General features: G+C 40.7%; 1 protein-coding gene across 1 annotated transcript; it reads right to left on the reverse strand.

The window, feature by feature from the left end:
• Nucleotides 1–4,928: 4,928 nt before the first annotated feature.
• Nucleotides 4,929–8,957, reverse strand: myoz1b (myozenin 1b). The gene is made up of 5 exons (XM_030775811.1): nucleotides 8,870–8,957; nucleotides 6,505–6,671; nucleotides 5,949–6,033; nucleotides 5,360–5,534; nucleotides 4,929–5,163 (listed from the first exon to the last, which is right to left on the reverse strand). Exons 1-5 carry the CDS (start codon nucleotides 8,955–8,957, stop codon nucleotides 4,929–4,931), a joined length of 750 nt encoding a protein of 249 aa, XP_030631671.1.
• Between the last annotated feature and the right edge of the window lie 3,070 nt (nucleotides 8,958–12,027).

Genomic DNA, 12,027 nt, shown 5'->3' on the forward strand with positions numbered 1-12,027 from the left:
CATTGTTCTCACACTCTTTTACACAATCTGCCCTCCTCTACCCCAGTTCCTCCCTCCCTTATCCCCCTCTCCCTCTCCCCTTTTCCCTCTCCTTCAGAACTACATATCAGACACAATGTGGCCTCCCTGTAACTGGGTTATGTGTAGCTCCAAATAGACACAGTCTGCAATGAAGAGAACTCAAAGTTCATCCTCCCTACATTTCTGAATCCTTCCTCATCTCGCCGGAAAGCCTGGCTGTTGGGGGGGGGGGGGGGGGTGGCAAGGAGGATGCTATATTGCTATGTAACTACAACCATAACCACGCCACTTGGCTTTTAGAAGGACTGGTTCAATTACATGACCCAGAGGAGTCTTATCACTTACAGCGCCTGAAAAAGCTCCTAACAACTGTGTACACAACTGCTCCCAAGGTTCTGTGCAGGCCCTGCACTCTAGCCTCAGTATGACTGAAACTGATTTTCCTTCCTAACGTAGCTTGGCGAAGCTCATTAAAACTAATTTCACAGCAGCAGTAGTTGTGTTACCCTTAAAATATATATATATATATATAATTACCCCCCCCCACCCAAAAAAAGTGACTTAGAAAAAATCTAGGCCTGCTAGAAGTACGACTGATCTTGTAGTCTTTATTTGCTCTAATACATAGCGGTTGCTGTGATTTTGAATGGGGTCGGATGAGGTGAAAGTGACACAGCTTCCAAAAAGGCATTAGACTCTCTAGTTGCATCCAAAAAAAACTCAATAAAAGCCCTCATTCTTTGTGTTCCACATTTTAGGCTAAACTAGCAGAAAACGCTGGCTGTTTTGAAAAGCACACAAAAAAATTGATGCTGACAGAGTAGTCCAGTCTCCTTTGAAAACACCAAAGAAAAAAAAACACAAATCTGTGTGAGTTTTGTTAGTTTAGAATTGAAAACACACACACACACACACACACACACACTAAAAGTCTTTCAATGATATCAAGATTGTAGCTGTTGAAAAATCTCTCCTCTGTCAGACAGCTGAGGCCAGGTTTCATGACGATGTGATTCCCTGAGGCAGGAGTGTACTTAAATTAAACTCAGAAACCGTCAAACTCACCACACAAAACACTGTATCACACACAGCCCAGCCCAATTAGCATCAGTTTAGCAATGCCACGTTTCTTTCATAAAATCTTTTTCATATGGCAACCAAATACAAAGGTTGCCCCGCATAAAAATGTTATGTCGACACAATAAACATGTCAGTTTTAATGTTTGTGATGTTAAGTAATCAGAATTCAGAATTTAGCGTGCATTCCAGTGAACCATCGTGTGACTTTTAGAGTTTCTATTGTCAGAATGGAGGGATGATGGGAAAAGAGATAAAAAAAATAAAAAATAATAAAATAAATAAATAAAAAGGCGAAGGCAAGGTTACGGTGAGTGATCAAGATGTCTTGCTCTGCTGTGATAAATCTCTCACCTTTCAGCCTCTCTCTCTCTCCCTCACTTCCAGCCCCGGCCCGATTTTACGGCTTATCATTCGGTAACCAGCCTTATGTCGCATCAAATCAGAGCTCAAAAAAAGCTGGTTTGTGGACTTTGTCTGTTCATGATCAGTTTCACGCTTTTTGTTTCCAGTGGCTTTTAAAAGTCTCACGCCTTTAGGTACATGAACACCTGTGTTCTGAACGTCTAAGAGCAGCATTCTACAGCATGACTGCACCAAAAAACAACAACAAGACTAATCACTAAAAATCACTTATTTACGCTCCCCTTGAACTGTGACCTTGTAGGAGTTCAATTTTTAGTTTCGAAATTTCAGTCTTAAGTTGGCCTTTATCGAAAGTGGGAAACCTGAACAGTCTTGTTGGTTTGAGGGCTGCTGTAAATTGTGTTTTTTGGGGTTGTTTTTTTGTTTGTTTGTTTGTTCGTTTGTTTGTTTGTTTGTTTGTTTGCTTGTCTTTCCAAATAGAAAACTGAGTCTCATATCTATTATACCAGCTAGACAGGAGGAAAAAAATCATAGATACAGCACTGACACTGAATATTTTGACTTTTGAAACGGTGATAAAAGAGAGTGATACGGTGTGTGTTAAACGCAGCTTTATGGCAATTCGCTGCAACCTCCTGTGAAAAACTAACACCACCCAGCCGCCCTGCTCAGCTACAGAGAAGAAATTTAATCACACAAACTGATAAGAATCCAATCTCTCTTTCTCTCTCTCTCTCTCTTCACCTGTAAACACTCTGAAGGCATGGGGGCTTTAAACAGCTTTACAGTCGAGTTGTGTAAGACCTAAAACCTACATCACACAATGCAATCAAATGCAGAGAGGTTACACGATGCGGGACCTCCTGGATTCGTTTTCACACGCTTCAAACAACACAGCTGGTTTCTTTCACGGCAAAAGCAGAGAGGGGCTCTTGGCCACTGACCTCGTCAAGGACCACTTCAGCGCAACACAAAAGCACCGACTGTCTTTAACAGGTTTCAACAGCTCTTGTTAAAGACGGTACGTCCACACTGAATTAATAAACCAAACCCAAATTGGGTCACAAGCAAACAGACAGAGAAAACGCCACAGACGACGAATTAATGAAAAATATCAACGCGTCGAATACAGCCTAATTGTGCTTCTCTTCGGCATATTTAACTCTGTAAAGCAGGATTCTACAAAAGTAACATAACCTCTGCGCTAGACCAATAATTCCATTTTATAACGAGCGCTATGCAAAATGAGATAATTATAATGCAGGAAAGAGATCGTGTGCGCGTGTGGGCAGCCGTTTATTCAAACAAAGTCAGCGTGCACCAAGCAATCCCTTCAAACAGCGTGTATCTCAAACTTCGCAATTATAGTATTAAAACAAACGCAAACATGTGACATTCTAGAGACAAAAAAACCTCCACCAGAATCATATTTTATCAGCACGGTTATCTTTAAACAACGGACAATAACAACTTTCAACGGGAAACAAATATACATGTGCAAAAATAACTAAATAATATGATTTGCTATTTATCATGACAGTATAGGAACGGTACCGTACTAAATGATTACAATACTGCTAAAAGTTACACTTGCAGCACACAATTCTATGAAATGCCGTTGCCTTAGGAGAGCTTGTTAAAATAAACTTTGTTGTCTCATTACTGTTAGGTCAGTTACTAATGTTGAAAAAAAGGTGGACACCGCTGCTGGAGCTGTAACATACATTGGCTGAGGTTCACATAGCTCAAGTGACGATGTTGCGCTTGTGATAGGCATGCGGTGTGGAGCAAATGTCATTTCTCACAAAAATGCAAACGCAGAGCAAATACATTTTTGCTAGAGTGACAAAACCGAGTGCGCAAGCCATCGCTTCAAAAGTACACATCCCGCTTATTCTATCAACAAGTGCACCGTTAATTACATAAAATTACAGTGCATGTGTAAATAATGTACACCCTTTCCACCACATCTAACAAAAGCCCACTAAATTATTAACACCAACCGCCAAAATCGCTCCGAACTCTAAGCACACGCTTTAACATAAGAACACTGTCCTAACAGTGGTACCAACTAGCAAAATGATGCTGAGTGACACATTGCACTACAGTGGGTCGCAACGTTAGATGTCCAGCTACCATACCTGTGAAAAGGAAAAGGGCAAGCAAACGCACAACAGCTTTACAGAGCGCCCCGTTCCCTAGTGCTTAAAACGACCAGGGCAGAGGGCATCCGTGGTTTGTGACGGGGATTAAGCATCCGCGCAGTTGATGTAAAGCGATTTGTCCACATCTGGACGCACAACGTAGCTGGAATTTAACAAGTTCTACTTTTTAGAATATTCTCGGTGCTCTGTTTTGTTCAAACATTTTAACATTTCCCGTTGGAGAGATTATCATTTTCCAAGTTTATGAAGAGTGCTTACTCACCTCCCGCTTGCGCCCAGATGCAGACTCGTCTCGTGTCCTATCCGAACCGAACCTGGGGAAAATCTCAAATTCACAAGCCACAATCAGCGCCTTCCAGCGCTGCAGCGATTGCTAAGAGCTCTCGCGATAATACCCTCGGTATACTCTCCTTTTAGATTTCATTTTTTCCATCAAATTGACATGATGCCACGAGCCTCTTACCACCATCTAGTGGAGCTCGAGCGCACTATCAGTAGAGGCACAATTACGTAATTGCACAACCTTTTCCTAATTTGGCTCTCCAGCGAGGAATGAGATCAGAAGACAGCTACTGTGTATGAATGTCGTCCTAATTTAGCGCGAAGTGTGTCGTCGAAAAATAAATGTTAATAATGTCAGCACTCAAGTATTTTGATTGGTTGAATTGAACTGAATTATACATTAACGGCGTTTGATACTGTTAAGAGAAGGAAAAAGATGGATATAGGTTATTGTTTGAAATACGTCAATTTTTGTGCTTCTAAAGAAATACAGAAATTCGTATGACAATAATTGCCTGTATATCAGAGAGGGTTTATTGTATTTCACAGATGAGAACATTGTGTTCTTAAATTATGCATTCACTACAATCTATCATACAAATAATTATTGATGTTAAAGGAGACTGAGAGCTCACAATAAATAAAGCAATCGCTGTGTGTTATTGTGCTTACACAACAAACTGAAAAAGGGACACATTCTACCTGGCCACCAACCTGTAAAACACAGCAGAATACATACAAAATAACAGAAGGAGAAGCTAAAATCTGAATGGACCAGGTCTTCCCATTTCTCTATCTTTGCTCTTTTTTTTTCGTATTTGTTGTTTCATCATGTTCCATGCAAATAAATATTTAGCAGTGACAGGTCCTCATTTGCTGGGTAACATTGTGTGTGTTTGTGTGTGTGTGTGTGTGTGTGTGTGTGTGTACGTGTGTGTGTCTATATGTCTGTGTGTGTGTGTGTTCGTTGTCAGAGACAATGTGCGCACGTGTCTGTTTTAAACGGTCAGGTTTATTTTAAAGATCATCCGTCTCTCCGTCAAATGGGATGGTGTCCAGCTCCATGTGGATGTGGCTGGGCTCCTCACTGCACACCCAGCCAATAGGAGTGCGGTTGAAGGAGGGTCGCGAGGTGATGTCGTGCTGGAACACGGACGCTGGCTCTGGTTCTTCGGGGGCCAGCTTGATCTCTGGAACTTCAAATGTCAACAGTTTGGTAGCCTTGTCGAATCCTCCAAAAGGCAGTGCAGTCCTGTTGTACAAGGAGGAGAGAACAGGTCTAAGTTCAAGAACACTTGAACGACATATATATATATACATACATATATACACACACACACACACACACACGCATATATACTGCAAAGACTGGAAACTATGATCTATACACTTATTATTATTATTATTATTATTATTATTATTATTATACTTGCACATTGAATCTCTACCTGTTGAAACTCTTGTACTTTGGAAGGTCTCTGTACACATAAGGACCAGGCATTTTCACTTTCATGGTCTCTTTGAGTTGTTCGTCATCCTTCATAGCTCGTTCCCATGGCGACACGTACGTCTTAACATACTCACGCCTTCTCTTTTCTTTCTCCTCGTCAGGATTTACCTCCTCTGTTGAAAAATAGCAGGGATGATGAGTGACAAAAGACAAGAAGGAAGTAGAATAGGATCAAGATTAAGAAATAAGGAAGAGAACATATGAGGATTAGAGAACGCAGTTTTTTTTTTTTTGGGACACACACACCCACGCACCGGTAGTTAACATTTTGATTTTACTTTGTACCGCATTTCCCCATATACCTTTTCTAAGCTCAGTGTATCTTCAAAGATTTTCTAACACCCCAGGAGTTGTTCTACAAAGCACAATCTCTCATTTAGCCGCATAACTTCAGCCAAAATCAGTCAGAACTGTCCGATAGGAGAACCGTTTTCTTGCTGGACATTATTATTGGCTCTGGTTATCAGACTGACTGAGAAATCCTGCAATATGTAACACTCATCTGAACCTGAGTGAAAGGAGTTTACCCTTTGGAGGTTCTGGTTTGGGGGAAGGAGGCGGTGGAGTCATCATCTCACAGCCAAGAGAAGGTGCCAGGTCCTGGAGGTTCTGCTGGAAAGCCACCAGAGAAACAACAACAACAACAACAACAACAAAAAAAACATATCAGCGCATCATGCCAAGACAGCAAGAGCAGAGTTAATATGGTCAGCAAACTTCCCTCTGTGTACTGCAAAGACTGGAACCTATGATCTGTACACTTTTTCTGTGGCACCCGGGGCCATGTCCGTACATTTTCCTGTTCTCGTGTTTATACTGTCAGTTACCCAAGTACAGTTTTTTTCAGCCTGTCTCATCTGTTTGTTTCCCTGTTTGTCCTTAGTGCACACCATTACTTCCTCGAAGAAATGCCCTACTTTTTTTTTTTTTGTTTTTTTTGCCTGATTTCCACTTACGAATTACTTACACAGTACATCTCTCTTTGTACTGTCAGTTTACTCATAATCAAAGCACATCTCTCTCTCTCTCTCTCTCTCTCTCTCTCTCTCTCTTTCACATACGTCTCGCATCTCTTGCTTTTACCAGGTTTTCATCGCTGACAATGAACTTCTCCACTCTCTGTTGCCTCATCCTGAACATTTTGGAGCCTTTGTTCTTCATGAGAGACAGCTCCTCAAGCATGACATCCTTAGGAGTCTTAATCTTAGTTCCCAAGTCAAATTCAGCCTCGTCTTCTGCATTATCCTCGACTGAACAAGAACAAAAACAAGATGAGATTTAAAACAGGAGGACCAATAAGAGGATGACAAGACACAGTTTCTGTTACTTTTTCATCCTCTCAAAAGCGGCCCTCGCTGTCTTTTGATTTATTCATTTCATTTATTTATTTTTTCATTTTAATCTGAACTGCAAGGTGCCTTCAAACATTGTAATCAGGTCCACATTCATCGCAGTGAGAAGTTGGGAATGCCCTGTAGTCATAACAACATACTAGTGATGCTACTGCAGTCCCAGCCTGTGACTGGACAGAGTGATGTTTCGATTAAACAAGCATTTGGGTTCAGAGGATTCCTCAGATTACAGCAGCTCTGAGGATAAAAGATATATTTTCTTTTTACTCCACAATAAAAGGATCTGATCCGTTTTACAAGATGGCTGGCCTGCTCCCATGCCGTTTGTCATAAAAACCTCTCTTGAGCCATACTCCAGCTTGATATCAGCCATAAAACCTGGGGCCAAACCACATTTGACACCAAAGAGTAGGATGCTGCACTGAACCAAGCTTGCATTACATCATAAATCAGCCATTGGCATTGCCTCAACTATTTATGTGTGTGTGTGTGTGTGCGTGTGTGTGTGTGTGTGTGTTTGTGCGCGCTACTGTGTTTTCATTTTTGCATTTGCCATTGTTGCATGAGATGTCTAAATTGTATATTACATGTTTGTGAACACTGGTCCAAATCTCCATCTTCTTCCCAATGACCTTTGCATTTTAAGGTTTAACCAGCAAAACTCTTCAGATCCTTACAGAGTTACGAAAACACATGTCCTCCTTTGCCCTTGACAACAAAACAAGTCCCAAACGAGAAATGACAGACGTGTATCCACTACAAATGCTTTTATCTACATGAACTTATGGTTAAAACTCATTTCTGGAAAAAAGTGGAATTTTAGTAATGTTTTGGAATTTTCAGCCATTAACCGTGAGATTATGGAACATTAGCGTGACGTTTATTAAACGTCAGAGGGCATCTGTTCCTAGAGTAAGGTTGTCTTGCAGGCTAGTTAGGAACGAGAGAACGTGCGAGTCCTCTTGTAGATCCACGGAATCGGACCTGCTGAAAATCTCTCTGGAATGGTTTCTTTTAAGCGGTGATAACGTGGGTGTTAATTTGCGGAGGGTTGTGAAATTCTGTCTGCATGCTGACAGGGTGGAAACAGACATGTTGTCCTGTAAACAGAACGGCCATTAAAGAACATTCTACCAGAGTCTACCAGAGTTGGATATGCAGTGGAACTAATCAGCCTCCAGTCGAGCACGCGCGCCCGTGGCCCGTCAAACAGAACGGCTCATTAAAGTGCAGTTCTGAAGTCTCGCGCGCTGTCTGACAGCCGCTCCGAGATTCTGTCAGCGCCTTTAAATAGCTCAATAATTAAGCAGCCAAACGCGGCCCGTTACACAAATACTTATCACACCGATTTTCAGCGTATGACAGGAATATCTTCAACAAAGCGGTGACGGCGTAATTACACGTTTAATAACTCTATTTTTAACCCTGGTCACCGATAGCAACTGTAACAAATAAGAACTTGTTATATAATACAGCTTTTCTATTACTGCAAAAATGTATAACTATTCTGAATTATGCAGCGCTCTTTTCTTATCCCATACATTTACTAAATGAATACCAAGTGTTCTACGTGAATAGATCAGTATAAAATGACAATTTTGTAAACTGACAAAATTGCAGTGATCATTTAATCACTATTTTGTGTCACGTAATTTGTCCCACAGAGGACTGAATGGTACATGCTGCTGAGTTTGTTTGTGAGTCCCATGGTAGGAACTTAGACTATCTATAGTGCCAGGGCTTGCTCGCGGTTTGTTGCCTCCCTGACTTGAGCGATTCTGTTAAAGGACGAGAAGAGGCGAGAGTCATTAGTGAGGACGGCTTGCTAAGGATGCTGAAATGTAGAACATTCTGCCAGAGAGAATCAAGTGAGTGAGTCAGTGACTTTATAACACCTTATGTGTGTGTGTCTGTTTGTCTGTGTGTGTGTGTGTGTGTGTGTGTGTGTGTGTGTGTGAGAGAGAGAGAGAGAGAGAGAGAAAGGGTGAAGTAAAACAATTAATGGTAAGAGATATGATGATGGGCCGCTTTGAACTTTAAATTTGATGGTATTTATTGGCATGTACTGAGTAGAGGGTGTACCAGCTGATACCAACCTTCTTGTGAGATGTGGGATAAATCAGTGATGATTTTAGCAGGCTTTTTCCTCTTGTTGGGAGGAGCAGGAGTTCCAGAAAGTGGCATCACTGCAACCTGTTGGTCAGAAATGCAAATACACACAATCATGCTTCTCTGACGTACTGTTTCAACTTGTTGAATTTGTTGCTATGGGAATGATGCCTGCTGCTGAGGTTAATGATGCTGATGTGGATGATGATGATGATGATGATGATGATGATGGTGATGAATACATGCTCTGTGCTCTACACCTCCCTCTAGTGGTGGCAGTTATGTTGTCCACAGGCAGAGTACCCTTTATCATGACCTGGGGACTCTCTGTGTTGCAGAGTGTTTGCTCTACGTTAAACTGAAAAGAATGCTAACAATGCTATCATAATCACTGACAGGAGCAGGTAGGAAACAAGAACTGAGTACTAAAGGTTAAAGAGCAAAAGCAGGTCTGAAGATAATATGATTAATAAATAAATGGTTAGTTCAATAAAAAAGCTGTCCAATGTGATCTGAGGCCATTTTTATAACAATAAAACACCCAACAACACATCAAAACAAACCTAATTTTTAGCACTAATCATCATAGCCTACTGGATCCTTGATTCTGGGTGTAGAATCATGGATTATTCTGTGTCAAAGTGTCTTGTTGATATCAGTCAAAATATAATATATTGTACTTCTACGTCTATATATGTTTGCATGTAGAGTCTATATTACACTCTACATTCTAATTTTATTAAATATAATAACTTTAGTGACTTTGAAAGTGACTCCGTTGGCTTGTCTGTGTCTGCATTTCAAGGTTTAAGACATTTCTTACTCCCTTGCACGACTTGTATTAAAAATTTGTCGAAAAGAACACAGCAAATAAGTTTATTGTCATAACATTATTAATCTGTAATTTTAGATTCATGTGTAAAAAGTTAATGAATGTTTCAGTCTTGTGTTTGCTTGTTTGTTTCTGTAAATGATGTGGTTAATTTGGGGTGGGCTGGACCACTGTGGGGTATTGAGGTGGAGGATCATGTTTCAAATGGTACATATTTGTCTGCTTACTTAAACACATCATTGTATTAATGTATTAAAATGACTGATCCCTTGTGCAAACTGCAAAATTTAACTGCAATAATTCCCACCACTTTTAACTTTCTTGTCTAACTGAACATCAACTGATTATCAGTAATTGTAATAAGATGCATTTCTGCTTCAATTGGTCACATAAACATAGATTTATTGCTGCTATGAATCCAAGCATTCATCAGAGCTGATTATTACATTGCACGTTGCAGCTGAAATCTCGTACTTGGCCGCGGTTTCCGGGCATAAGGCTAATGTAAAGCACAACCAACAACATATCGGCTCGAGTTACGCAAATGGTATTTTAGTTTTAGCAAACTAAATATTCCATCTCAGTCAACTGACCGCGGCCTGGTCAGCGCATTCCAACCAACCATCCAGAGCAGCTGTGCGCTGCATGGGAAGGCCTACGTTATGGAGCTCGAAATGGAATTACCTCGAAGCTGTTTTAAACTATTTGATTGTCATACGGTATTTAATATTGTGTGTCTAATGAAGCAATGACTTGGACGTGCTAATTTGAATATAAATATACTTCGATATGAAAACAATTTTGTCTAAATTGGTTTAATTGGATATTGCAGTTTTAATTCCTGTTACGTAAGTAAAAATTAATCAACACAATTGACTTTTATCAGGTTTCCTAGTTTTCTCATAACCAGGCATTTGTGTCGATTAGAAGGCAGCAAAGTAGAGTTAGAGCATGAAACTAAAAATAATAATAATAATAATTTTATCACAAGGGTGCTGTTTTTGTGACCCTGTAATAATTCTACCATTTGTGTCAACTTTTCAAGCACCTCTATAAAGGAGCAAATATATATTCATCAATTGAAAAGTCAGGAATGAATACAATCAGTCAGAAAATTGGGAGACAGAATATCTTACATAACTTCAGTTTTTTTGTCACCTTGTTTTGCTAACTTATTATGTCACAAGCCCCCCTCTTACCTAATACCAAAGAGTCCTTGGAGCGAAAAAAAAAAATGAATTGCACCAAATTTAGTAGGGAAAAACCTCCCAGGAACAACCAGCTTTTGATTAATCCAAATCCTAGGCTTTGACAAGTCCTGGATTCCGTCCACTGCAGCTGCCCTCTTCTACATCCCAGGAAGAGTGAAATCCAAGCAGCGTTTGGGATGTCAGGTCTTTGGAGCGTGGTGGACTGGGGAGGGGTGTTCTGTTCAATATGGTACAATGAGAGCGAGCTGAGTGCAGGGCTGGTGGCGAGAGCGATACTTTGTTGCAGATGCTTCTTTGGCCTATATATAGATCGGCGGAGAGCAGGGAGTTTTGAGAGAGGGCCTTGATCGGGGGGGGGCGTAGGTCTGAAGTGAAGGTACGGTTTAATTGCTATACCGCTCCCTCCTTGGGGTGAATTTGTCACTCACAGCGGATGGATCGTCGCCTTTTAAACTTCTGAGATGATGTTTCGCTCAAATGTCAAATGTGGGTTGAGATGACAGTATTACATTGGTGCAGAACGACTTTGTCAACTAAGGACACTTGCTTTTACAGCCTGTGGAATTTACTGTGTAATCATATGGACTATGCTGTTCAGGGCAAAATCATTCAAAAGGAAACGATCAAATGTAAACACTGTATAAACATTCAGCTCTACCTGCATTTGCTTTTGGTCTGAGCAAGCTGTAGATTGAATAGAAACAAACTATGTTTGAGAAAACATCGAAAGACTGTGTGGTTGTCGATCTAAATGTTCGGTGCAAAATGAACTGCCTCTGACATTTGCCATTGGTGAAGAAGCTCATGTAATTGTGTTTCTCTTTCTAAAGTCTTTGAACAGGAACAGGAGAGTTATAAGCATAAGCAGCGGCGCATGTGTCAGAAGCGGTGAATGAAGACTTATTGCTCTCTCAGAGAAGTCAAGCTTATTTACACTTTTCACCGTCACCCAATTTAGAAGCTCCGCTGGAAATCTCACAAAGGAAAGCTTTGGAAGTGCCTTCAAACTTCATGCCTCTCAAAGTCAGTCATCGCAACACTTTGAAATTGACCACACACACATATGGTGCGAGGCTTTGCAACAGTTTTTTTTGTGGACTTC

The sequence above is a fragment of the Chanos chanos genome, chromosome 5, assembly GCF_902362185.1.
Source record: "Chanos chanos chromosome 5, fChaCha1.1, whole genome shotgun sequence".
NCBI classification, from domain to species: Eukaryota; Metazoa; Chordata; class Actinopteri; order Gonorynchiformes; family Chanidae; genus Chanos; species Chanos chanos.